At 50.4% G+C, this 23,409-nt stretch overlaps 2 protein-coding genes across 2 annotated transcripts; one reads left to right on the forward strand and one right to left on the reverse strand.

Moving 5' to 3' along the window:
* Positions 1–501: 501 nt before the first annotated feature.
* On the forward strand, positions 502–10,216 carry THEGL (theg spermatid protein like; the record flags this gene model as incomplete). Its single annotated transcript, XM_033513607.1, has 8 exons — positions 502–617; positions 2,682–2,732; positions 3,763–3,885; positions 5,464–5,577; positions 5,874–5,985; positions 7,024–7,155; positions 7,673–7,848; positions 8,429–10,216. Coding segments are annotated over 8 exons (939 nt in total), but the record flags the coding sequence as incomplete, so codon positions are not given.
* Positions 10,217–10,366: 150 nt separating this feature from the next.
* On the reverse strand, positions 10,367–18,101 carry HOPX (HOP homeobox). The gene is made up of 3 exons (XM_015625068.1): positions 17,687–18,101; positions 13,085–13,260; positions 10,367–10,809 (listed from the first exon to the last, which is right to left on the reverse strand). The coding sequence occupies exons 1-3, from the start codon at positions 18,084–18,086 to the stop codon at positions 10,732–10,734; spliced, it is 654 nt and encodes a 217-aa protein (XP_015480554.1). The 5' UTR covers positions 18,087–18,101; the 3' UTR covers positions 10,367–10,731.
* Between the last annotated feature and the right edge of the window lie 5,308 nt (positions 18,102–23,409).

Genomic DNA, 23,409 nt, shown 5'->3' on the forward strand with positions numbered 1-23,409 from the left:
AGGGAGGGCTCCCGGGCACGGTGGGCCGCAGGCGCCGGCAGGCCCGAGCACGGCGGCGGGGACGGAGGGATGCCGGCCCCGTTTCGAGGCCATCGCTGCCGTCAGGGCACGTGGCTGCACGTGTCGGCACGCCGCTGGTTTTCCTGTTATCCCGTATCGTACCCCACCCCCCGGATGTTTTGTACTGGCGCCGAGTCCCAGTTTAACGCAGCTGCTGTTCCTCCGGGGCTCTGAAAACCTCCTCTAGAAGCTGCTGAAGGCAGTGATAAGGGGTGGGTGCACTGAGTCAGGTGGGAGCCCGCAGGCTGGCGACCACCGGTGCTTGTGCCAGGAGAAGGATGTGGTGCTGGAGGTGCTCTATCCTGCAGCCTTGGGGGCTGCCAGCATCCCCTCATGAGGCACAACCACTGGAGAGGAAGGTACCAGGGAAAAACAATACAAACGTCTGCTGAGCAACTATCCTGAGGAGATGCACAAACTTCATCTGCCATATGAATATTGCATGTGAAAGAGCAGGCAGCCCAGGCCCCAGGTGTTATCAAGCTTTTAAATTCACCTATTCTTGTCTTTGCAGTGTCACCTTGTTTACCTCGCATATGTGTACGCCCACGCAGCAGGTAAGAAGCCCTCTCCTCCTGGCTGGGTGTTCAGGCCAGTGCCCCATGTCTCCCGAGAGGGCTCAGCTGGGGATTTACACTGAGCAGTGAGTCAATATATCAGATGACACTGTGATAAACACTTGAGAGGAAATTATGCCCGGTTTTGCCCTTACCTCAGCTTCTGAAAAATGTCTAACCATCCTGCCCTTTCAAAACGGAAGCTGTGACTCTGCTTTACAAGGAATTGATCTCAAAAGGAGTTGATCTACCTTAAGCAATGAGTCTGTGAATGCTCAGACAGTAGAGGGGAGGTGTTTCCATGTCTGGCTGAAGCAAGGCCTCATTTTCCTTGCTGGGAAGCATGAGCAGGCCCAAACAAAAAAGCTCCACCAGGGTTGTCTTGTCAGTGAGGTGGTTCAACCCCTTCAAGTTGCAGAGCTGCTGTAGGTACATCCTGAGTGAAGATGCCTTTCTGTCTAAAGTTTTTGCCATGATAAATGTAATCTTTCCTTTTATAATTGGAATAAAGAACAAAAGAAGATTGTTGAGTGAGTTGAGAGGCCTGATCTGAATGTGTGTGTGCCTCGTTCCTTGGCTGGATCATGATGCAAGCTTTGCACAGCAGTGTGAGGCACTAGGGCCATGTGCATGTCATGCTAGATTTGGCTGTGGCTGTGTGCTGAGTCTGTGCCAGCAGCTGAGGAAAAGCAACGAGCCTGCTTGCAAAGATAGTGCCAGCTCTGCAACACAGCTAGGCTGGGGGGGAGCTCTGAGTGCTAATCCTTCACCCCATTGCAACTTTGTAAGCAGAACCCTCTGAGGACCTGCTTGGGAATAAAGAACTTGAACTGGGTTTTGGCTCCTGAAATGACGTCTGCGTTCCTGACCGTGTCCTGTCTTGAGCTGGTGGCAGGGGGCCAAAGTCCTACAGGCAGTTGCCTCTGTGGGATCTCAGCAGGAGCCGTTTGCAGCGCTGTGGCCCAAGTTAGGCGTGACAGGCATCTCATGCAGTGATGATGCCGTAACAGCAGCCTGCCATTCCAGGGATCTCTGTGGTTCTGAGCTCTCCAAAAAGCATTTTCCAGGGCTTGGCATCATACTAGCAGTATTAGCCCCATCAGAGAAACCACAGATGTGTCCCCAAAGCACAGATTGTTTAGTGTTGGCAAGTATCTGTCTCTAGTGGTGTCCTTGCTCTTCTCTAGGGCCATGCTGCTGCACTACCAGGTGATACAGAGCAGGGAAGCGATGCCTCAGGCTTCCACCTTCTGTGCTTTTTCCATGGTGGGGCACTTCCACAGCTGCCTGCACAGTGTGGTTGCTTACCTGTGGCTGTGGGTAGGCACCTGTGGCCCCAGTGGGTGGGTATGGGCTTGGTCTGTGACAAGTTGTGTAACACACTTGTGGCACTGGATCATCTTGTTCTTCTCTCTGTACCAAGGCTCATAAAGTTCAGGCACTTCCCAGTCACTGGGATTTCAGGCCTCAGCAGTGATACCTGATCTCCATGAAAGGTTTTAGTCTGTTGTATATTCAGTAAAAACATTTCCCAAGCTCCTCCTAGGGCAGAGACCATGCATGTTCCTGTGTCTCTATAGCATCTAGGACCTCTGTGCTAAATGGACTGAAATAAAATGTGCTCCTAAAGCCAGGTGGGAACACAGTGCTGTCCCCCTGGTGCCTTTTAGTAAACCAGGACAGCGGTGATAACAGATGTTTGTTCATTTGGGCTCCCATAGGCTGGGAGATCATCCTTTTTGTACCTGTTTCACGGTAAGTTATTGACCAGAAAAGTTCCTTCCCACTCTCCTAGCCATCTGTGGAGGCAGAATTGCAAATTTGTGTCTCTGCAGTCCAAGAGAAAACACAAAAATTCATGGGCTGGTGAGTTTGCCAGATTAAATGGCTGGAAAGTACTTGAAGAGAGAGGTCTTTAAACACACTCTCTCAAGGGAATGAAGGCAAAAACACAGGGGTTTGAGAGTGTTTATATGGCTTTGAGTACAGCAGTAGCTTCTTTATGCTTTATTGGTTTAACTGTATGGTTAATGGCATGTTTCTCCTTTTTGGCAATTTTGGCAGGATACTTGAACTTGCAAAACCCAAGACAGTATTTCATGAAAGCAGTCCCACGTAAGTAGGTGCTCAAATGGCGTTTGCTCAAGGGCTGGGGAGTGACAGGGCTCAGCCAGAGCAGACCCTTGGCCATTGTCTTGCTACTCCTTTCTCCTCTGTTCCTGGAAAATCAGACTAAGGTGTTCCATACTTGAAGGGCTCCCTTCAATTTGCTCTTTCAAGTTCTCAATCAAAAACCTGGGCTTGACTTGAGCCTTGCCTTTGTTGCCCCATCTGATCTGAGCTGCCCAACTGAGATGTTGTGGGGTAGGATGGTGTGTGGTGCAAGGTGACTGGACTCTGGGAGCCAGGCTGCTCTGTCCTGGATACAGCCCAGCTTTAGGAACAGAGTTGCTGTCTGTGTGATGTGGTCAAACAGCAGCTTGACAAGCCAGGGCAGCAGTGTCTTGGTAACATCTCTTCTCTGTTATCTGTATGGGCCTCGAAAAAGGCTCCACAAACACATTGCCCTGCTGTTCACTGTCCCAACTACCCTGGTACCCTCTCCCACCATGGCCTCTCAGTGAGGGATGAGCAACTCCAAATTTGCCCTGGGCACAGGAGAGTAACCACTAACCTGCTGTAAAACCTCACCCATTTTCCATGGCACACCCTGACTGTAACATTATTACTATTTTTACTGTCATACCTGTGGTATAGTTAGGTGGTAATGGTGAGGCAAAAGAAATGCAATGATGAAACTCCCCCAGGGGTTTCAGAGATGTAATGAAATGACCCTTTCTGCACATCCACTGGTAACTAAAACCAGACCTATCACTTTAAAGCTCTTTTCTTTTTTAGTTGGCAACCACCAGCAGGAGAGTGTTGGGAAATTTGATGCCACAGACAGTGAATGCTTAGGGGGTGGTACTGGCACTTTGCAGGTGTGGGGAGCCATAGTGTGTCTGTGTGTGTCTGTGTGTGTCTGTGTGTGTCTGTGTGTGTCTGTGTGTGTGTGTTCCATCCTAGACAGGGAACAATAGCCCCAGCAAACACATTTCACACTCGTGCATATTACTAAAATTTCACAACCTTGCTGTTCTTGTAGGCTTGTATGGGGAAACCAAGAGACAATATGGCCCCTCTCAGGGGGTGCTATGACAGCTCGACCATCTGCAAGAATATTGGCTCTATCCAGGCCCAAGGAATATTTTAGCACGTACCAGTGCAGGTCAGTGACGTGGATGGTCAGTACATCCTGGGGAAGGAGGCAGCTCAGAGCGTGTTCTTTAGGGGGCCATACTGGCTCCCAGGGAAAGGGGAGATGCCATCTCCTCTCCTCAAAAGGCTGCCCCACAAGCAGCTCCATGGCACTGAAACTCACCCAGCTGTTTTGTGCTTGGAACAGGGGCTGTCTGAAGCAGGGAAGAAAGTGCTGTGGGAGCATAGTCACCCTGAGTACTTGACTTCCAAAATGGGGAGGAACTGGGGAGTGCTAAATTTTGGTGCCCTTTTATTTCCTCATACCCACTTCCCAGCTGGGAGGACTTCTGCAACTCATAGTTGCTGGTCTGATTAGAGCTCTAGGTTCCCATCAGCTGCCCTAGGAGCTAGTCTTGATCTCAGTCTCCAAGCACAAGGCAGCATGTTTCTCTGTTGTAAGAAAAATACCCATCCAACAGCTCTGCTTTGGTTTGAAGTAGACATCATGTGCATGCATGCATTCCTTGATGAAATGTGTGTGTTGCATCTGTGAGTAGAGGGGAATTGTCTCTAGAGTGTTCCCTGTCCCACTGGGGGTGATGCAGCCCAGCCAGGCACCTGGACACAGTTAATGATCCCCTGCATCTTCTTTAAGTCTGATCTAAATCTTTAAGGTAAGGTTAGGAAAAGAGAAATCTTGCAGTGTTCTGCTTCTGTAAGGAATCCAGGTCTCTTGCCTTGAGTTAAACCTCTGTTGTCACTACATGGTGAAAAACTAGACCATGTTTTGGAATTGGAATGAAAAATTATGTAAAAAATATAAATTACAGTGGTGCTGCATTACTTGAAGCAAGTCATCTGTAGTTCTGTTGGAAGAGATAAAGCTTTTTTTGATTCAGGATGGTGGTTGCTAGGCTGTTAGAAGTCCTAGCAATGAGAACGGAGATGAAACTGTGTTGCACTCTTGCCTTTCCTCTACCTGCAGGGATGTCAAGACATGCATGTCTGTAGTTTTCTCCACTCTGCCACTATCACCAGTTAAAAGGCTCTCATCCTCCTGAGAGCTTCTGCCTCTTGCTAAAGGTGTCCATATGACAGGCCTTCCTGCCTGTCTGCTTACCTCTGCTTGCTCCTTCCCTGGCGATGACAAGCATATTCCAACAGTTATACTTGATTGAAAGCTGGATGAGCAAGGCACTAGGGGAGATACCAAGGTGAAAGGAGCTACGAGGGCGCAAGGTGCTATCAAGCCATCGTAAAAATGAGGTTTCTAAACTGGCAGAGCTGGCCAACATAAATGCTGTTGGGTGTTGTGGGGCAGCTTCTTTAAATGGTCCAGAAAAAGCCTAGACTTTGAAAGCAATGCACTGAGGGTGCTTAAAAGAGGACTCTTCAGATGCAAATGGCATTTAAAGTGAGGAAATCTCAGGTGCAAATGCCTATTTGTTCATGGCTTTTCCATGTGCACCAGTGCCAACTTTTGTACATGCAGCTGGCATGGATGTTTAGCCAGACTTAGGTTACCAAGTGCCAGGATCATGTTCTCTGCCAGTTGCCTTTTGCTAGCTCTTCTGTGCTGTTCCTCAAAAGCCTTCTTTCTGTACAGGTGCAGACCAATGATCGGTGGGCGTACCGCACTAGCAAAGTTTGGCTACCCTTCTGAACGGCTGCTGAGGTTGGCTGAACCTAAAAAACTCCCCACTGCTTCTCTGGTCAGAAGGTGAGAGGCTAGAAAGCCTACAGGGTGCTATAGGTAGAGCCTTGGGCCTTGTAGCATCAGTGCATCCTCAAAGTAATAAATGCAGGAACAGAAGATGGGTAAACAGAGGCCAAAATGTAGAGCAGGTTCTCTGCTGGGATTAGAACTTTTGGATTCTCTCATGGGATGAGTTCTACACTGGAAATGGCCACAAGACAAAGCTGCCTTCTGCTGCAGCAAATGTGAGGTTTAGACATCCCAGCTGCAGCCAGTGGGGAGCATCTTTGAGTGTCAGTGCCATGACTCTCTGCTTCCAGATCCCCTGAGTGGTCCGTGTCCCTGGCTGCACAGAACTATAATGCCTCCAAGCGTATACTGGAGCTTGCCCAGCCAAAGAAGGTGCACCCAGACTTCATGCCGCCCAGAGAGGTGAGGAGGAGGTTGAGTGAGATTTGGAGGGTACAGGGATGCAGCAAACTGTCCTGAGTTTTTAGACCCCATATAGCCACCCCTGGATGTGCCCAGTGTAAGGGAGAAGCTGTTTGGTTCTGCTGGGGTTTACGACACTGGGAGAAACTGCCTTTTCAGAGAATAATGTTGGCTTTGCAAATCACCTGCTGGGAGACAAAAGCCAGCCAGGCTGGAGCAGGCTAGTATAGCAGGAGAGCCAAGGGAGGCATCTGGGCTTCATCCTCAGATAAAGAATCCTGGAAAAGTGGAGAAACCTGATGGAAATGGCATGTTTAGCTTTTAGGGAGTAGTCAGGTTTGTAGTTGGGCAGTTGTGCTCCTATCGGAGTACACAAGGGGGCATGAGATTGCAAATTCTATGTTTATTTTAACTACATTTTACCAGAAGCCTAATTTATATTTCTGGGCTTGTTCCTTTTAGGTGGGTCATTGCTTTGGCAGGGGTGAAAGGGCTTGGAGCAATCTCAGATTACACTCATTTCCATGGCAAAGGCTACATTTTCTCTGTGCAGCCTCTGGAGCTGGGAAATGGCAGGCTGGGCTGGAGCAAGACTGGGTAACAGTGTCTCTCTGAAAAGAAGTCCTCCCTGAAAAAGTAATCACATTTTCTGTAGGAATGAAGTTAACTGTACGAGCAAATTTACCCTGAAATCTGAGTGTCTCTCCTTAGCCAGGAAGTTATGTGATTCACCCAGGAAGATGAATATAAAAAACATGGAAGAAATTTCTCTGCACTGTTACCTGGCTACCCAGGCTCTCATTACAGGCACTCCTGTCCTGGCTCTGAGTGGGCAACGGCTAGGGAATTGCTGTAGCACCAAAATTACTTAATAGTTTAGGTAAAGGAAAGATAATGGATTCTGGAAAATAAAGAGTGACCATGTCTGCAAAGGAAGGGTGCTGGGATTCTCATCCTTGTGGAGAGGGAGCATGTCTCTGTGGGCTGCTGTACAAGCTCTGTGTCTGCACATCCCTCCCCCATTCTGGACCTATGTAGGTGCCAACACAAATTTCCAGCTTTGCAACCTCGGCCAATGCATCAGCACGGGTCCAGAAGCTCGCAGAGCCCTTGATAAGGGAGACAACCTGCTGCACTAAGCACACCCATCCTGGTGATCTCATCTCTTCGGTAAGGCAGCATCACCTGGGACCCTACATGGATGGGACTCTTGGCAGAGGGCACAGGTGCTCAATTGCTTGTGGCTCCCTTCATCCCATCCTGGATGTGCTGCTCTCCATGAGGCTGGCCTAGCTGCTTCCTGAGCTGGAAAGCAGGATGTGTGCTCCATTCAGAGCATGAACTGACTCCCAGCACATGTCCCCAGAGAATGGCAGAGCTGTGCCTAGCCTGCACTTGTGGGGATGGGGAGAGGTGGACGAGTGCCTAACTGAGATCTCCAGTGCTGGGGGTGGGTTGGACAAAGGTCTGTGAGTAATAGGAGGCTGGAGGGCAGGTTGTGGGACTGGCCAGGCAGTGATTTCTCCTTCTACAGTTTGCCTGGTGCCAAACACTGCTGAGGACAGGATCATGTCCCATCTGCCTGTGGTCAGTGACTGTGAACCTGGGAACATTGACTTGGTTGCACGCTGAGCACACTTGAATGCCAGGAGCACATCTAAGGACCTTCCTCCCAATTCTTCCACAGGTTTCCAGGTCATCTCAGAAGGCAGTTGCAAGCCCTCGGACCATTGAGCTTTCGAAGCCGAAACAAGTCCATGCTAAGTACATTCCCCCACGGGATCCTGAGTGGCCTGTGACACAGGCTGCCAAGCACGCAGTGGCTACACCAAGGGTTGTGGAGCTGGCCCAGCCTAGCACAAGGTAGGTATGGCTTCCCCATCACAGGGAAATGATCAGCTGCCAGCCCATTTTGTGTGGCTCATGGCACCTTGCTCATTTGTGTTTGGCCAGAGAGATTAGGCCAAGATTAGGAAGTACTCTTCCACTTTCAAAATGCATGGCTTTTATATGTCTGGATGTGGATGCTACTTGGATTGCTGTTTAAAAAGCCCTTTTGAGGTAGGAGAGTCAAAAGAGAAGAAATAGGAACTTTCAAATTCCAGCAGGAATTACTGGTTGGGACTTCTTATTAATTCCAATTATAAAAAGCAACCAACTGGCAAAGGGCAGAGTGTAACACATTCATGTTGCCCAGCATGTTGCAGCTGACCTCAGCCCAGTCTGCAGGAAGTTCTGGGTAGGATGTTTCACAGAGGGTGAGGGAATGCCTGGCTGTAGTGGCTGTGAGAGATATCCCTCCCCTGACGACAGCAGTGGAGGTGTGATGCCTTTTGTTTTGACAGGGAAGGGCAGGCTTAGGTGAAGGTGTGGCAGCTGGCAGGCAGCTGACAGCTGGCCTTGCTCCAGTGAGGATTAACCATCCCTACCCTCTCTCCTCCAGACCTCGTATGGGCTTGACTACACTCAACCCAGATGCATTCAAAGTGAAGGAGGCTGCTATAAAGGCAGCTTGTTCTCCACGGATCGAAGAACTAGCTCGACCAATTCAGCGCTAAGCTCCCTCAGAAATGCTCCTGCTATCTGCCCACATCACCCCTTGGAACATCACTCTCTCTGGCCTGTGCTGTGGCTCGAAAATCTCCTTGAACACAGTGCAGAGGTAGCACTCAGCAGGAACACTTTCTGTGAGTTCAAATAAAAGCATCATTCCTTAAGAATAGTCATCAGGGAAAATTAACAGAACTCGACCTAATGTGGGAAGACTCTGTCCCTAGGATGGGTTATGTCTGGAGTTTCTCTCTTGATTGCTGTAATAGTTTAAGAAGTAATGAAACAACTGCTGGGGGAAAGCAGCACAGGAACTGTCCTTTCACGTAGGGAAGTGTGGCAAACCACACCCAAGAGCACGCAGTAAGTTGATGCAACACAAGTCCTGAATTAGGGTTTAAAAATTTTTGCTAAATTTTAATCATCCTCTTACTGACACTCAGAAGTTTTGTGCTTGTGGCAGAAGTAGAAATACAAAAGGCTACAAAGTATGTTGAGTTGACTTGGATTTGGGGCCTGTTTTCTCAAATGCCTGGAGAACAGGCAGATCCGGTTACGTAGGTGGGTGAAAATCTGTGTGGTTCAGCTACTCAGTTGTACGACCCTGGGCAAAACAAGAGAGTTCTGCACTGGGATATTTGGAGCCTAACTCAAAAAAGCAGAGTTCCCCTCAGAGTAAGAGAGAAGACAAGTTGCAAACGCTTAGAAGGAAGCAAGTATTGATGGAAGAGTCTGCAGAACAAATTCTGAGCTCCAGTCGGGTTTGTGGGTGAGTCAGTTTGGCAGCTGGATTGCAGGGGAACAACAGCCTGTGTGGGGCATGGCATAAGGGAGAATGCTTTTATCTGCTTCCTACAAGGTCAGTGTGTTTTGCACTGGCTGCCCAACCACTGATGACAGGCTGGAGATACTGAGGCACAAGAGATGCTCACCAGTAAGGGACAAAAGCCACAAATGAAAGCATATGGCAGATTCAGAGACAATGTATTTTAATCTTCCCTGTGTTAAGCTGATTCTCCTTCCAGAGGAATAGAGGCAGGTGACCACAAACCAGAAGGGATTAATCAGAGGATCCATTAATTGATTCAGTAATCCACTAAGTAGAGTGCTTCTGCAGCCTTTTGAACAAGGTAAGGTCACTGGGCAACGGTGCTGGTTATTTTTAGAGCAGGCATTGTCCTGTGCCAAAATGGATGAGAGTTTGGACTTCGTGCAAGAGCCTCAGTGCAGCTGCATTCCTCAGGCTTGAGAATGGCCAGAAGGAGACTGGGGTATCCTCCTAAAGCCCCTACGCTGGTGGGGAACCCCAGCACCACCAGCCTCTACCTCTCCAGGGATTAGGAGGTGTGTGGGGCTGTGTGGGCTGCCATGCATGGACCCACGGGTGCCCTGGGAGACGAGGCTGCCCATGGCTGTCCCTGTGGCAAAGGGAAAACCCACTGTGCCCACTGAGGCTGCCTTGGAGCAACGTTGCCCTTCCAGAGGGAAGGAGTCTGCCTTCTGTCACGGTGGCAGGGAGCACAAGCAGGGACATAATAGACCTCCTCTCATCAAAAAACATTGGGTTTTTATAATTACACTGGGAAAAATCCCAGAACAGACCGTGAATTCTTTCTCTTTGGTGACCTTCAACAGAAAGGTAAAAAAGGCTTTCAAGGGATGCTTGACTTTGTCTTACTATGGTGTAGGACTTGCTTTGCCAGCATCCAGAGCTGATCCAGGCATGTTGAGCCAAAACAGGTCACCTGAACAGCATACCTGGTTTTCCAGATGCCCTGCTCTCTGGATGATCTGTACCTTAAAGCTAGCACACATACTTTGCCTCCGGGAATTGTAAGGAAAACAAATCTTTATTTCTTCCCTCTATATTTGAACACGTATCATGGCAAATTGTCTGCAAGCCTGGGACAAGGGCATGAAATTGCCTTTTCTTGCGGAGCTGCTGTTAATGGGTTGGAATCATTAGACAGGTTATCAGCCGTCAAAAGTTGTATACACACACGTGTGTATATATATATATATATATATATATAATGGGTTTTTTCTTGTTATGTACATGTTAAATAAAATTTATGTTAAATAGCAGAGTATTACTTTGTATCGCAAAACCTATTGCAACAGAAGAACCCCGAGGAAACCCACTCTGAAGAGCTTCACCATCCTTTATAAGAGGTGAGGGGACTGGAGCAGCATTCTCTAGTCCCTGACAGACCCGCTTTCTGAGGGCAGCCCTTCAGACTTCCTCCACTCCGCCAGGCGCTGCTTGAACCATTTCTGGAGAGAAAGAACAAAGCAGAGACTGAGTGCACTGGGCTGAGAGAAGCTGCTGAGTAACTTTGCTAAAGGTGCAGGTGTCAGCACATGGGATGAAGCGAGGGGAACTCGTGGTGCTGCTGCCTTGTGGCAAGGTGCTGTTCCCAGGCAGTACAGGCAGCCAGGATGGTCGCTCCTGACCAAATGGTCTTGTAACCTATGTGTGCACCTCTTCAAACTCATTTCTCTAGCTCTCTTCAGACCTTGACAGCATGGGTGAGTCCTTATTATTGCTGTGAGTCCAGGTTTTTCTTGCAGAGTAAGGGATTGGCTAAGGAGCTGGATGGTGTCTGTTTAAATGACTGGAGAAAGTGAAACAATCACTTGCGGGTCCAAAACTGACAGGAATCAAAAGCTCACCTGTATCAGAAAGGATGAGAGGTACAGCACATTGGCTCTCAACAAAAGTAAGAATAAATCTATTTTTAAAATGGTTTAAAAATTGTCTTAGTGTTCAGGCAATATGCACATCAATGTTAGCAGTAACTTAGCACTATGTCTGTTGAAACTTAGCATCTGGAAGCCCATTCCAAGAGCTGCTGATGCCAATTCAAGGCAGCCACAATTTAAAATATTAGATAAAATGTATCTAGTTAAATCTATACTACCTAAGAAGAAAAGTAAAAAAAAAAATATAACTCATGTGCCGGAAGCACAGCTCAGCCTTTTGTTGGCAATGTGCCTGTGATTCCTTTTGTTGCAGCTCATTTTGTTGCTATATTTGTTCATGGGTATTTTTGAAGCCATTACGGTCTGTAATGATACAACCACTGTGCTCTCTACAAGTGTCTCTCACACTGCCTTTGACCACATCCAGTCATATGATTGACAGCCTAGCCTCCTCTCAAAAATTACACTTTCCGTCCTAAACCATCATGTCCTCTTTGCATCTTATTGTTACTGAATTTTTTATTAAAATGGCTGCTATTTCTAGATGATAAAGCACTCCAGATGTCAGGGGCAATGATTCTCTGTGTTCTACGCAATGCAGGCACTTTGCAACTCCCCAGCCCAGTCTTGATCCTGTCCCTAACATGACCTTCATCTCCAGATCTCTAGGAGTACTCTCAACTAGTGGGAAAAGATAGCTATCAGGAAAAGATCTGCAGAGATGCCCTGGGCACATATGGCTTGTGTTTACAAGTTGCTGTAGGAAAAAAAAAAAAAAAAAAAAGAAAAAAAAAGGAACAGTGCCATTTCTATGGAGAAAAAGGTATTTTAGGGGTGCTGCCTCAAACAAGCAGTGATTGATGCCTCACCAAAGCCTAGTCCATTCAGTTCATTCCAGCTGAGGACTATCAGTGCAATGGATGCTGTTCCAGCATCTTTCCCTGGGACAGGCTAAATGCTGACATTGCCAGCTTGGCTTTTATACCACTTTGGCTTTGCTGAGGGAGAGCCAGGCTTGGCAGCTCTCTGCAAACTGCTGCTAACTTTCCAGTGGGTTGGATTTCTCTTCTATACCCATAAATGCTGCTAGGGGTGTAGTAAACACCTGCATCGCAATGAGCTGCACTGCCACCTGAAGGAACGTTTGCTTCTGAAGCCCATGGTAGCCCACAGGTAGCCAGCTGGAGCACAGGGCTTGGTGGAATTCCCAGACAGTGGCAGCCTGTCCCTGTGGAGGGGTATTTGGAGGTCTCTGTGTCTCCTGGAGAGGCTGACATGTGGGCTTAGGGATGCTGAGGCAGAGGGTGCACAGCCTGAGCATGTCCCACAGCACATCCTGCAGGAATTGCATCTATCCTCTATCTGTTTTAAAATGACAGTACTTTCTTCAGACCTTAAAACCAGCAGTAGTTTGTGCATCCAAGACTATCAGAAATGGTTTGGAAGAACAGCATGCACGGGTTGTACATTCAGGAGCAGAAACACACGAAGTGCAGGAAGGATGTGGGGTACAGGGAGGTGCTGTGTTACAGTACAACTCTGTGGGTGTAGTTAGGGGTGTGCTGGGGCTTGCAGAGGTGCAGAGGAGACTTGTGGGTGCAGTGAGGAGTGTGCAGGGTGCACGGTGGTGCAGGGAGTGCAAGAGGGAGCAGATGGGGCACCGAGGAGTGCAGGCAGTGTGAGGGGAGCATGAGAAGGGCAGGGGGTGCTGTAGGAAGCCTGTGCAGGGGACAGACAGGTGCAGGCGTACGACAGAGAGACCAGGACAGGCAGGAGATGTGGGGCACGGAGGCATGCAGGGGGAGCAGGGCTGGTGCCAGGGGCAGGATGAGGGGCATACACTCACCAGAGTCTGCTCCTCGGAGAGCCCGGTCTCAGCAGCGATGAGGCACAGTGTGGTGGGGTCAGGATGCTTATTCACCTTGCAGAAGTGGTACTCCAGGATCTCCAGCTGCTCCTCAGTGGGAATCACTGGCTTTTCCATGGCTATCTCCTCCTGGGGCAGGGCTATGGGGCCAGGCACTGCGGAGAGGGGCTGGTGTCATTGCTCAAGCTGGGAGTGGCTAGAGGGGCTACACTTGCTGAGCCCCAGATTTGCCATCCGTGTCCCCACCAACCTCACCCCCCTGGCCCCAGCTGTGGCCTCAGGCTGCAGCAGGGCTCAACTCCCTTCCCAAAGACATGCCGGGGGCTCAGCTGGGAGCACCAGCCCCCCAGCAACTCCTGTCTCCGTTTCCTCACTGCAGCGACCACACTCCAGCAGTGCCCAGCGCTGAGCTGTCTCACCATCCTCAGCTGGCAGGAAGCTGCAGGCTGCTCAGCACTCCCCTGGTGCTGTATTTATAGCCAGTGTGACTCCCATGGGAACGATTCCTGTTTACAGCCGTATTTAGGCCTGGGCGTCACTTAGGAGTGATGTCACACCAATGGGCATGTTCAGGGGGTTCATTTAAAGATATTAGCTAAAAAACATTATTTATCCTCTGGGTGAATGGACAATATCTGCTATCTAACCTAGTGGGCTGTTGCTTTTTTTTCCCTACTTCCCAGTGATTCCCAGACGAGTTTGTGCAAAGGAATGATAAAACAGCATACAAGATCTTCTGGGAGCATGGCCTTCGACCCAACAACCACTCTATTTCCTCTCCTCAGGGTCAGTGTCCTGGTCCTTCTCTTAGCAGTACGGCCGGACATCACACAATGCTGGCCATGAGAAGGTAAGCTGCATTGTTTGAAGTAATATTTAATGTTACCACATGTGGGCATGAACGGTCCTGTTGTGCCTGAGCATCACTGAACTGGTTGGCTTGTTGTTTGGTTGTTTGGTTGGTTGGGTTTTGGTGCATAAGTGTTCAAATCCTCGAGGGCTGTACCCAGTGTATGTCTGCTGGTCAAGCACTTGCTGCCTCTGACTGTGGTCAGTCCTAGGTGCCCCCAGCAATGGCAGCACCAAGAAGCCCATGTTTTTCTCCGGAGTAATATTTGTCCCACTTGTGCTTTGCATGATCTCTGTAAGATTTGGCCCAAAAGAACAAGCAAAACACGTGCATCTTGCCACCTCTCGTCTGCTGGATTCCAGGTTTGCTTTCACTCGAGGGTCGAGCTTGCTAATTCACTCAACTAAAACACGAGGCGCTGCCCCCACACAGCATGCACAAGTCCCTTGATGCTGAATCACTGCGGTGTTTTTGAAACCAGGCTGTGGGGTACTGGCAGGGGAGGAGCTGGTTGCAAAAATGTGGCCTTTCTTGATCTGCACTCCTGCTGTCCCAGTTGCCTGGCCCATCTCTGTCAGGTTGGCTGGTTGGTGTTGCTGGCTCTCCAGTGCTGCCAGGAGCCCTTGGCTCTTCTTGGGACTCCTGTGAGCCATCTGCTGCAGATCTGCCCTGCCCCTACACTGGAGTCCAGCTTTTCCTTCCCTTTGGCTCCGGGGTATAATCCTGGAACATCTATCATGCTGCACTCCTACTGCATAGGTTTAAACCCAGCTGCTTTCTTGGTTGACTGCTAACTCACCTTAAGGTACCCTGGAGTATTGAATGCCCCAGAGTTTTCACTTGCTGACAGAACTTCTAGGATGGAGCTCAGCTTCAAAACTGTTATGCAGCTTGTGAAGAGCCAGGCACAGTGAAAGGCTGGAGAGATCTCCTTTGAACTTTACCTCATAAAGCAAAGATCCCCCTGAGCCTCCTCTACAGAAAGTGCTTTGACTAATAAAGAATCCTTTGGCATTTGAGTAGGGGCTTATAAATAGACCAGGGCTGGTTGTGAAACAGCCCACTCTGCTTGAGTCACTTGGTAAATACAGATTGTAACACAGTGGTTGCGTAACATTGGAGCACCTCTGAGCACAATGGAGTGCTGGTATACGGTATCACCTACCAGCCCTGGGTGGACTGAGGAAAGACCATCTTTAAGCCCAGGTACTGCAAGCTGAGCTGGACTTGTCTGTGGAGCGTTTTGCAGCTGCCTGGGTTTTCCTGGGGTCAGCTCAGTTCAGAAGCATCCATATAGGAAGGGGGCAGTCATAATTCAGTTCCTCATTCATGCGAGGTAGCAGGAGTCTGCTGAATGCTGCTCACCTATCTTAGATGTTTGTAGACCTCAGGAAAAGATGCAGGGGCAGAAGGAGATCCCCTGGACTTGAGGTGCTGCTCTCCAGTACTTGCCTGCTAGGCTCTTCATGAGGTCAAAATGTAGATGAGGCCAAGCTCAGGCCACAAGTCCTGCCTCTCCTTTTTGAAGCACACCACTGAGCCACCTGCCCTTCTCATAGAAAGCCCAGCCACAAAGGGATCCTCATCACCTCCAGATCAAGCATCTAGCCTGGGCCACCAGCAGCAACATGCCTTGGCAGTTCATAAATCATTGTTTGCAGCCTGCCGCATTAATGTGCCTTGATGTGTGTGCATGGATTTGCATAGGAACACACGCTTCACCTTTCATGTTTCACCTGCACAGCTATTTCTGCTTCTGGTTATCTCCGGGTTCCTGAGGTGTTTCCCCGTAGGACACACTATCTTTTACCTGCTGGCAGCTCAGGGTGCCCCAGCATGTGGGATGTGATACCTGAAGGCTTTTTTTTGTGTCCCCTCTACCCCTGCTCCGGAAGCAGAACAGCTTTTACCTCTCAAGGCTGTGAGATGGGTTTCAGGAAAACGCAAGAACACTGGGGCTCCTGGAGGCCTCCACATCACTCCACTAAATCCTAGAGGCTTTCAGGAGCCATGTAACCCCCGTGCAGCATATGGCCTCTAGCACTTGGCACCTCCTCAGTGCTACAAATTGGGGGTATATGACATGACTTGAGGGCACCAGGAGTGCCTAAATGCTTTGACTGGCCCTATAGAGACCACTAATCACCTGCCCACTACTTAAAAGGGGCCTCATTTAAGCCCAGGCACAGCAGCCTGGCCTTCAGGCTGTCCAACACCTCTCCTCTGTACAGGAAAGGCTATTGTCTCACATTTCTATAAGCCTAGTAGAAATATGGAGACTCACAGCTGTTTGGCTTAGCTGCTAAAAAGCATCACTTGTCACTGCTTTTTCCTCTTAAATTTTTGACAACATTGAAAAAAAAACACAACAGAACAAGGCTTTTTCAGTGCAAGGAATGTTAGCCATTCAGAAGGGCTGTGGGGCTGCAGTTGTCATTCAGCTGGGCTGTACTCACCCAGGCAGAAATGACAATGCCAGATGCACTGTCACAGGGGAAACCACCACACCTGCTCTGTCCTAAGTCAGACTAAAGACCCCTGGGGAATTCACGCTTGGCTCTGACTGTCTTGGTTTTAGGTAGAACATTGTGAGAGCAGAAGCTTACAAGTGGTTCAGCCTGGGCTGTGGGCAGCTCCAGCCAGCACAGCTATGTACATGACAGCACCTGGTGCTCTTAGTGTGGCTGATAGGGCATTAAAATGCACCTCCAGGGCCATTTTGGAGTGAGCAGACAAAAGGCAGCGGCTGATGGACACAAGTTGCAGCAAGAGAAAGTCTTATTATAAATATATAGTACTCTGCCCATGTCCTGTGGTTGCACCCAGCTCCCCAGAAACACCCTGGGGTGACTATCAGGACTCCTAGCTCTGGCTTGGAATGGGAGAGGACATCTTTCTGTCTCCCAGCATGCTTGCCCAGCACTGCTAGTGCAGTCAGCATTTACTATCCTGGCAGAAATCTGCCACTTTTCTAGAAAAGACATGATCTCTGTTTGCTCAGCTTTGCTTTTTTGAACAGTAGTCACAATAACTGGCTGGCTGTGCAACTCTAATGATTTACTACACCCAATGCCCCTAGAAATCTCTCTGAGCAGTAGCTCCTGCCAAGCTGATGGGGCTCCATAGCCTCTGCTGGGCTTGACCCCTTTCCCAGTGCTCCACTGTCAGGGCTGGGATGCGACTGTAGGCATCTACGTCTGGTTTTAGCTTGCAGCTACTTCCTGCGGCTGCAGGGATCAAAATAGCAGTTCTCAATGCAAACGAGCCCTCTTACCCTCCCTTGCTCTGCTGCAGAGCCGTGTCCTGTCCTGAGCTTTGCTCAGCCTCCTGCTGTGGGGTGGCTGTGGATAACGTCAGCCAGCATGGCGCACAGGATAAGGTGGGACAGAGGCTTTAAAAATAAACCGGGCCCTGCCATAAATAAGGAAAAAACACCTGTCATGCATCCTGTAAACTACCCGTCCAGTCTTTTAGAAGATAATATCAGATGGGAACAAAGCAAACAGGAGCACAGCAGCTGCTGCAGCAGAGCAGGACCCCACGGTGGCCCATGCCTGGGGTCTCTCCTGCCTGGTGCTCTTCTGCCTGCCCCGGGCATGAGCCTTCCTGCCCCGCTGGGTGCAGCTCCGACCTCCTCAGCATCAGCATTCACAGGGCAGCACCTCCCTCCGTCCCCCCCATCCCCAGCTGCAAACGCACCCCAGCACCCCCAGCTCGGAGCCTGCGCTTACCTGGAGCTGGCAGGGACCAGAAGTGTGTAAAACAAGAACCCCGCAGGTCCTTGGGTGACTGCTTAAGTATCTGCGTGTGTGTTTGACAGGCGGGGACCTGAAAAACCTGCCGCAAATCACAGGAGCTCCCGGGATCCACAGCCACTCTCTGGGCTGGTAATTCAGGTTTGGCACCCGCTGCCTTTGGCAGGGCTCCGCGCGTGGTTGTGCGCGCCGCGGGCTCCGGTGGCCCGGCAGCCGTGGGGGCGCGTCCCGCCACGCTCGGGGCCCGGCAGCCGGCCCCGGCCGGGGCTGCTTCCTGCGGGGGTACAGGAAAGGGGCAGGCGGGGTGCGGCGGAAACAGCGCTTCGTAGAGCGGAGCTCCAGCCGAGCCCGCCCGTCCCTGCCGGCCGCGCTGCATCCCGCTGCAAGGAGCCCCGCTGCCGCCTTTGCTGATGGAGCCCGGCAGCGCTCGCTGCTCCGCAGGGCTGGACCCTCATCTCGCTTTGGTGTCTTGCAAATGGTGCGTCCAGGTTTAACATTCCTGAGTCTGCTGTCACTTTAGTCAGCCCTGGTATCCCCGCCAGGCTGGGTGTAAGGGCAGGACTGGGTCCTGGATATGACCTGCTGCTGCAGCCCAAGTGCCTGGATGGGGATGGGGATGGGGATGGGGATGGGGAGGAGAGTGGGGCGTCCTCCTCTGCCAAAGACCTCTCCCCGATTAAAGTGGCCAGGAGCTCGCAGTTCCCAGTGGGGTGGTCTGGAAGCATTAGACAGCAGCTTAAAAGGAGGCACCTTGTGGGGTGGAGTACAGTGGGGAGGGGCGGATTTTTCTCTCAGTTTGTAGACAGCTGGAAGGGTATGCTGGAAAATCAGAGAGCCTGAAGAAAGAGCTTATGAAAAATTGAGTACGGCCTGCAGTGGCTGAGATTATCTGCCAGAACAAAACTCAAACTGGCACAGAAGGCAAAAGCTGTGGAACTGTCTGGAGCCAGAGGCAGGGAGCCCTGACCTTGGGGAGAAGTGGCTGGACAAACCCAGGCAAGAAACCTGCCATATGTTTAGCAGTGAGCCAAGACCATCCTGAAGAGGTTTTGCAATGCCGGGGGAAACATGGGCCAAGGCAAGGGGATTGCAAAGAGATCTGTGCCAAAGGACAGGCAGACCCGTGCCAGTTTTCCTAGCAGGATGACATTGATAAAGCGTGATCAGGAGATAGCGTCACTGCCTCATAATCCAAATGCTGCTGTTCAGAGAGGTTTTTGGGGAAAGACTTGATCCTGCATGCCTTGGGCAGGCACCTGGCCGGAGGAATATGTCCTGTTTATCACTGGTGCTAAGCAACAGAACATGGGTAGCAATGGGTGTGCACAAGCAGATTGGATGATGGGTCTGGGAGGATGGCTCCCATAGCCATGGCTGGGGGCATCAGGATGCATTCAAGGAAGCTGGAGCAGACCCCTGCAGCAGGACTCACCTTGGATTTCAACCCCAGTGTGGAAAAGTCCAGGCAGAGGCCCCAAACTGCATAATGACATGTCCTTGTGGGAGCTCACAGGGATATTGCTACTTATCTGCCCCATGTCTGTGCTCTGCTTTGGCATCTGCTCTTGGCCAGCCTTGATGACAGGACAGATGGGAAAATATTCTGGTCCCAGAAAGATTTTCCTATGTTTGTATGCTGTCTTTTTTTTCCTTCCGTGCATGTGCTCCAAGCGTTGTAAAATGTGAGTAACCTGGCCCACAGGAACAGGATAGGCTCCTCTCTTCCCTTGTTTATTACTGACAATGGAGAGAAAGCCTTTAATGTGGAAAAACCCTTTTCTCTTAGCCTGTGAACCCAGCCCAGACTTGCACTGGGAGCACTGGCAGTGACGTGTTTCAGGCTGAGACACCCCATTGAAATGGTTTCAGAGTCCTGCAGTGACAGTGTGAAAGTCATGTCACAAATCTGTTTACATCTGGTTGGCACACGTTAATGCTTTTCTGACCTTTTCTGAAATTTTTAGGCCCCATTTCTCCTCCTGGTTGAGGGTCGAAGTACTGCTGGAATTTATGCCTCACCTGATACAAAGAGATCCTGTCCTCAGAGGATGTCCTTTGTCATCAGAATTAGATAAAATAGAAACAAAATGAAGGGTGCATCCAGGCACATGACAGAGAGTTTTTCCTGTTGAGAAGTACAGTTGTTGTGATGTGCACTTGACAATTTTGCAGAATAGTGTGGCATTGCAGGGAGGGGTTGGCAGCTGCAGCCTGCATTCAGCACCCTGCTCCTCCAGACCCCTCTCACAGAGGCTTGAATATCATCCGTGTTGCTCCATGGGGAGATATTGACTGAAGTCACTTTTGGGGGGGAGGTGGGGTGGGCATTCAACACACAGCTCATGCACATCCTGACCCCGTTGTTGTCCCCTTAACACTGCATGGAGACAGAATGGAAAAAAACATTGAAATGAGAGCGGGGGAAGCAACTTGTTAAGCCATCAGGATAGAACGGGATATAACATAGCTTTTCTGATTTGTTCATATTTCCTCCTTTTTATGCATGTGTTTCTCTTGAATTTTGCCATGTTTTCTTTCCTGAAAATGAGGCTTAGCACCAGCACCCCTTGTCTGGGGATTACGTAGAGATTTTTTTCCCTTTTCTGAATATGTTAAATTAATAAAAATATGTGCTTTCCAGATTCCACCACAACTCAAGTGTCAGAGAGAGTGCAAGAGCTTCTCTTCTCCTTCTGAACACCCCAATGCAAAGGAAAACCTCAAAAGCCATCTTCTGTTTTGTTTTCCAGTGTGGGGTTGGTTTTTTTTACCCTGATGTGCTGGGGTTTTCTGGCCACTAATCCAAAAAAAATGTGGTTGGAAACAAGGCTTTACAGAATATTTTGGCTTACATTCAGTTAGAGAAGCATTTTCTAACTAGCCAGTACTGACTCACAGGACAACTCTTGCAGCTAACCAGATGAGACTTCTACCTCCATACCCCACTTGCCCCAGAACAGCCTAAGAGATTGGTTGTTCTTCAGGGTTCAGCTGGCAATTGGCTTTGTTGGACATTCCAACACACAAGAATTTGACTGAGTCATTGTTCTTTTGATCACTTTTTCTCCTAGGAGAGCAGCAACACTGGTTGCACCCCAAGAACCAGCAGCACACCGTGCTTACCCAGACCATGCCCTGGGCAGGGGGAAGAGGAGGTGGGCACAGGTGGCTCCTTGCTGCTGGAGCAGGGCTGCTGGCCTGGGCTAGGCAGCTGCCCCTTCTGCTCTTTCCATCATTCATTTTCCTTTGGTTTTAGTGGGCAGGGTTCAGCCTGTCTCTCCTCAGCAGCAGAACAAATCCAGGCCAGACAGATACAAATCAGATGTGACTTCCAATAGGATCCCTGCCTTTATCCTGTCCGTGGGATACAGTTGTGTGGATGGAAACGGCAGTGTTTTATTATTCCTCCCGTTGTTCCTGTACTTCTCAGAGAACACTGTCATCTCATTGGTATTTCCATGTGCAATCTCTGCCTGGGGTACAGTCTTCCTCCCTACTCTCACTAACCAGATAGTTTTGAAGTGACTAAAGTGGGAGTTGATACGTGCAGTTCCTTGCCGGGAGGATTTTCAGCAGCGCTGCCATAGCTCGTAGGCAGAACGTGCTGCAGCACGCAGAGACAGCCGGCAGGGCATCATCACACGTGGGAGCTGCTGCCGTGCCCAGCCCAGGAAAACACGGGCTCCGGCGCTGCTGAGAGGCAGGGAAGGAGGACAGAGTAGACCTGCAGATCTGCTCTCCGCCCTGGGGGTGCCAGGGGAATGTACAGGGGAGCGAGCCCTTCCCCAGACTCGGATGGCTGTGCACTTTCTAGGGAGCAAGTCAGGGAGACGGGAGGCTGGAAAATATCGGCTGAAATCTGCTCTGTTGTGAATCTCTAGGCTGAAGCTGCCTAGTTTTGGAGGTCCTGACTCAAATACTTCAGTGATCAAATACTTCAAGTCAAATACTTCAAGGTCAATGAAGGGACTTTATGTCCCCCCGATCAGGGAAGAGCTGTGTCCAAACACTTGGCTGCCACCAATATTGTGCACTCAGTTGCAGCAGGAATGCAATCCTGAAGACCTACTTTGAGGGTCTCAGCAGGGCGAGCACAGGTGCTGACCATTCCTGAGTTTCCTCAGCCTTCACCATGAGGGTCCAGGACCACGTTTTCTGCTGTGCTGTCCCACACTGAGGACCCCCAGGTGCCTGGCCCTTGTGCCCAGCTCATGGCAGCAATGCCATGCAGCTGGCAGCCTGTGGTTTCTGTTGGACCAGTTTGGGCAGGCACCTGTGGAGAGGCAGCTGTGGGGCCACCAGCTGCTGGGGCATTGCCACAGGTGATGAGCAGGATGGGTCATCTCTGTGTGACACACACCACAGCCCCTGTGGCACCTGTGGTGCCCTGTGACACTGGCAGACAACTAGAATGACTTGCAGAGCTGACAATGAACATAATGGAGACTCTGCTGGGTGTCAGGAAGTGGCTTCAAGGGCCCTAAGCAATTAACTTTAAAAATTTTGTTCCCTTTAGAAACCTGGTTGCTAAAGTGGGCTCCTGGGAAGCTGGCACTGACAAAGGATGCTAGGTGCCCACAGACTTCTCTGCATAGCTGGCCACGGGGACAGCTGAGTGAGCACAATAGAAGCACTCACAGATGCCTTCCTCATTGCTCTGACTGCCTCATCACCCCAGGGAGCGGGTCATCCTCAGTGGGACATCCCCCGCTGCTGGGATGTCCCCGTGCTGCAGCTCTGGGGGCTCAGGCACCCCCCTGTCGCAGGGTTGGCTGTGTCTAGTGTGCCTGGCAGAGAGGCTCCAGGATGGAGAGGGTGCCCTTGCCATGTCTCTCAGGGTATGGTGACTGGGCTGGAGGATGGGGGTGCATTCCAGGGAAGGAATATGGGAGCAGGGTGCAGTGCTGCACAGGCAAGCAGCTGGAGAGTGCTCAACCCATGGGAGAGCCCAGCAGGCTCAAACAAGCACAAGCAGCCTGAGAAACCTGAGCTAACGAAGCTGTGCCTGCACCACTGCTTAGGGAAGTCACACTCTTGTCACAGCACGTCTTTTAGCACCTTGTCCTGCTGGAGGGAAGTGGTTTGGGGGACACCCAAGGCTGGGGGGGGACAGTTCCCATCAGCGGCAAGGGCAGGTTCTGGAGGCTCACTGCCAATCTGAGCCTGTTTGAAGCAGAAGGAAGGCTTCTGGCACTGCCGTGGGATTTTTCTCATGTTGCTCCAAGTGTCTCTGTGCCCATCTCTTGGCTGGCTGGTGCTATATACAGCCAGTCTATCTGGCTTCTCTGGGTGGGTTTTTCTCCCTTCTTCAAAGGCTGTTTCCTGTCCTAGGCCTAGTCCTGGCTAGAAGGATCCTGTCCAGGGGGTGCTTTATGTAGGGCCATGTCTCCTGTTTCTTAGGTCTCTGGCCTGGCCACAGAAAGCTCTGCTCAGTGGGGTGGGCATGGCAGGGCTGAGCTCAGGGAGCCCACTGGAGAGCTGTGTCCCCTGTGCTGCTCCTCCTGTCCAGCACAGGCCTGTCTGCATGGCAAGGGAACACCAGAACAGACAGTCAGGGGTTTCCAGAGTCTGCTTCCCTTGAAATGTACTTCACTTAGTAGATATTCTTTTAGCAAGATACTAATTCTAATCTCTGTTGCCCATTCACCTGTTCTGCACATAGAAATGGATTTGCTGACTTGTGTGCCTGACCATGGCAA

Source organism: Parus major, chromosome 4, assembly GCF_001522545.3.
Source record: "Parus major isolate Abel chromosome 4, Parus_major1.1, whole genome shotgun sequence".
NCBI classification, from domain to species: Eukaryota; Metazoa; Chordata; class Aves; order Passeriformes; family Paridae; genus Parus; species Parus major.

Bases quoted from the DNA above. Each gene is read 5' to 3' on its own strand.
- HOPX (XM_015625068.1), bottom strand. From the start codon at position 18,086: ATGCAGCGCGGCCGGCAGGGACGGGCGGGCTCGGCTGGAGCTCCGCTC. The intron at 13,261-17,686 runs GTAAGCGCAGGC...CCCTCTCCGCAG, and splicing joins CTGGTCCCTGCCAGCTCCAG to TGCCTGGCCCCATAGCCCTG. The intron at 10,810-13,084 runs GTGAGTGTATGC...CTTTCTCTCCAG, and splicing joins TCTCCGAGGAGCAGACTCTG to AAATGGTTCAAGCAGCGCCT.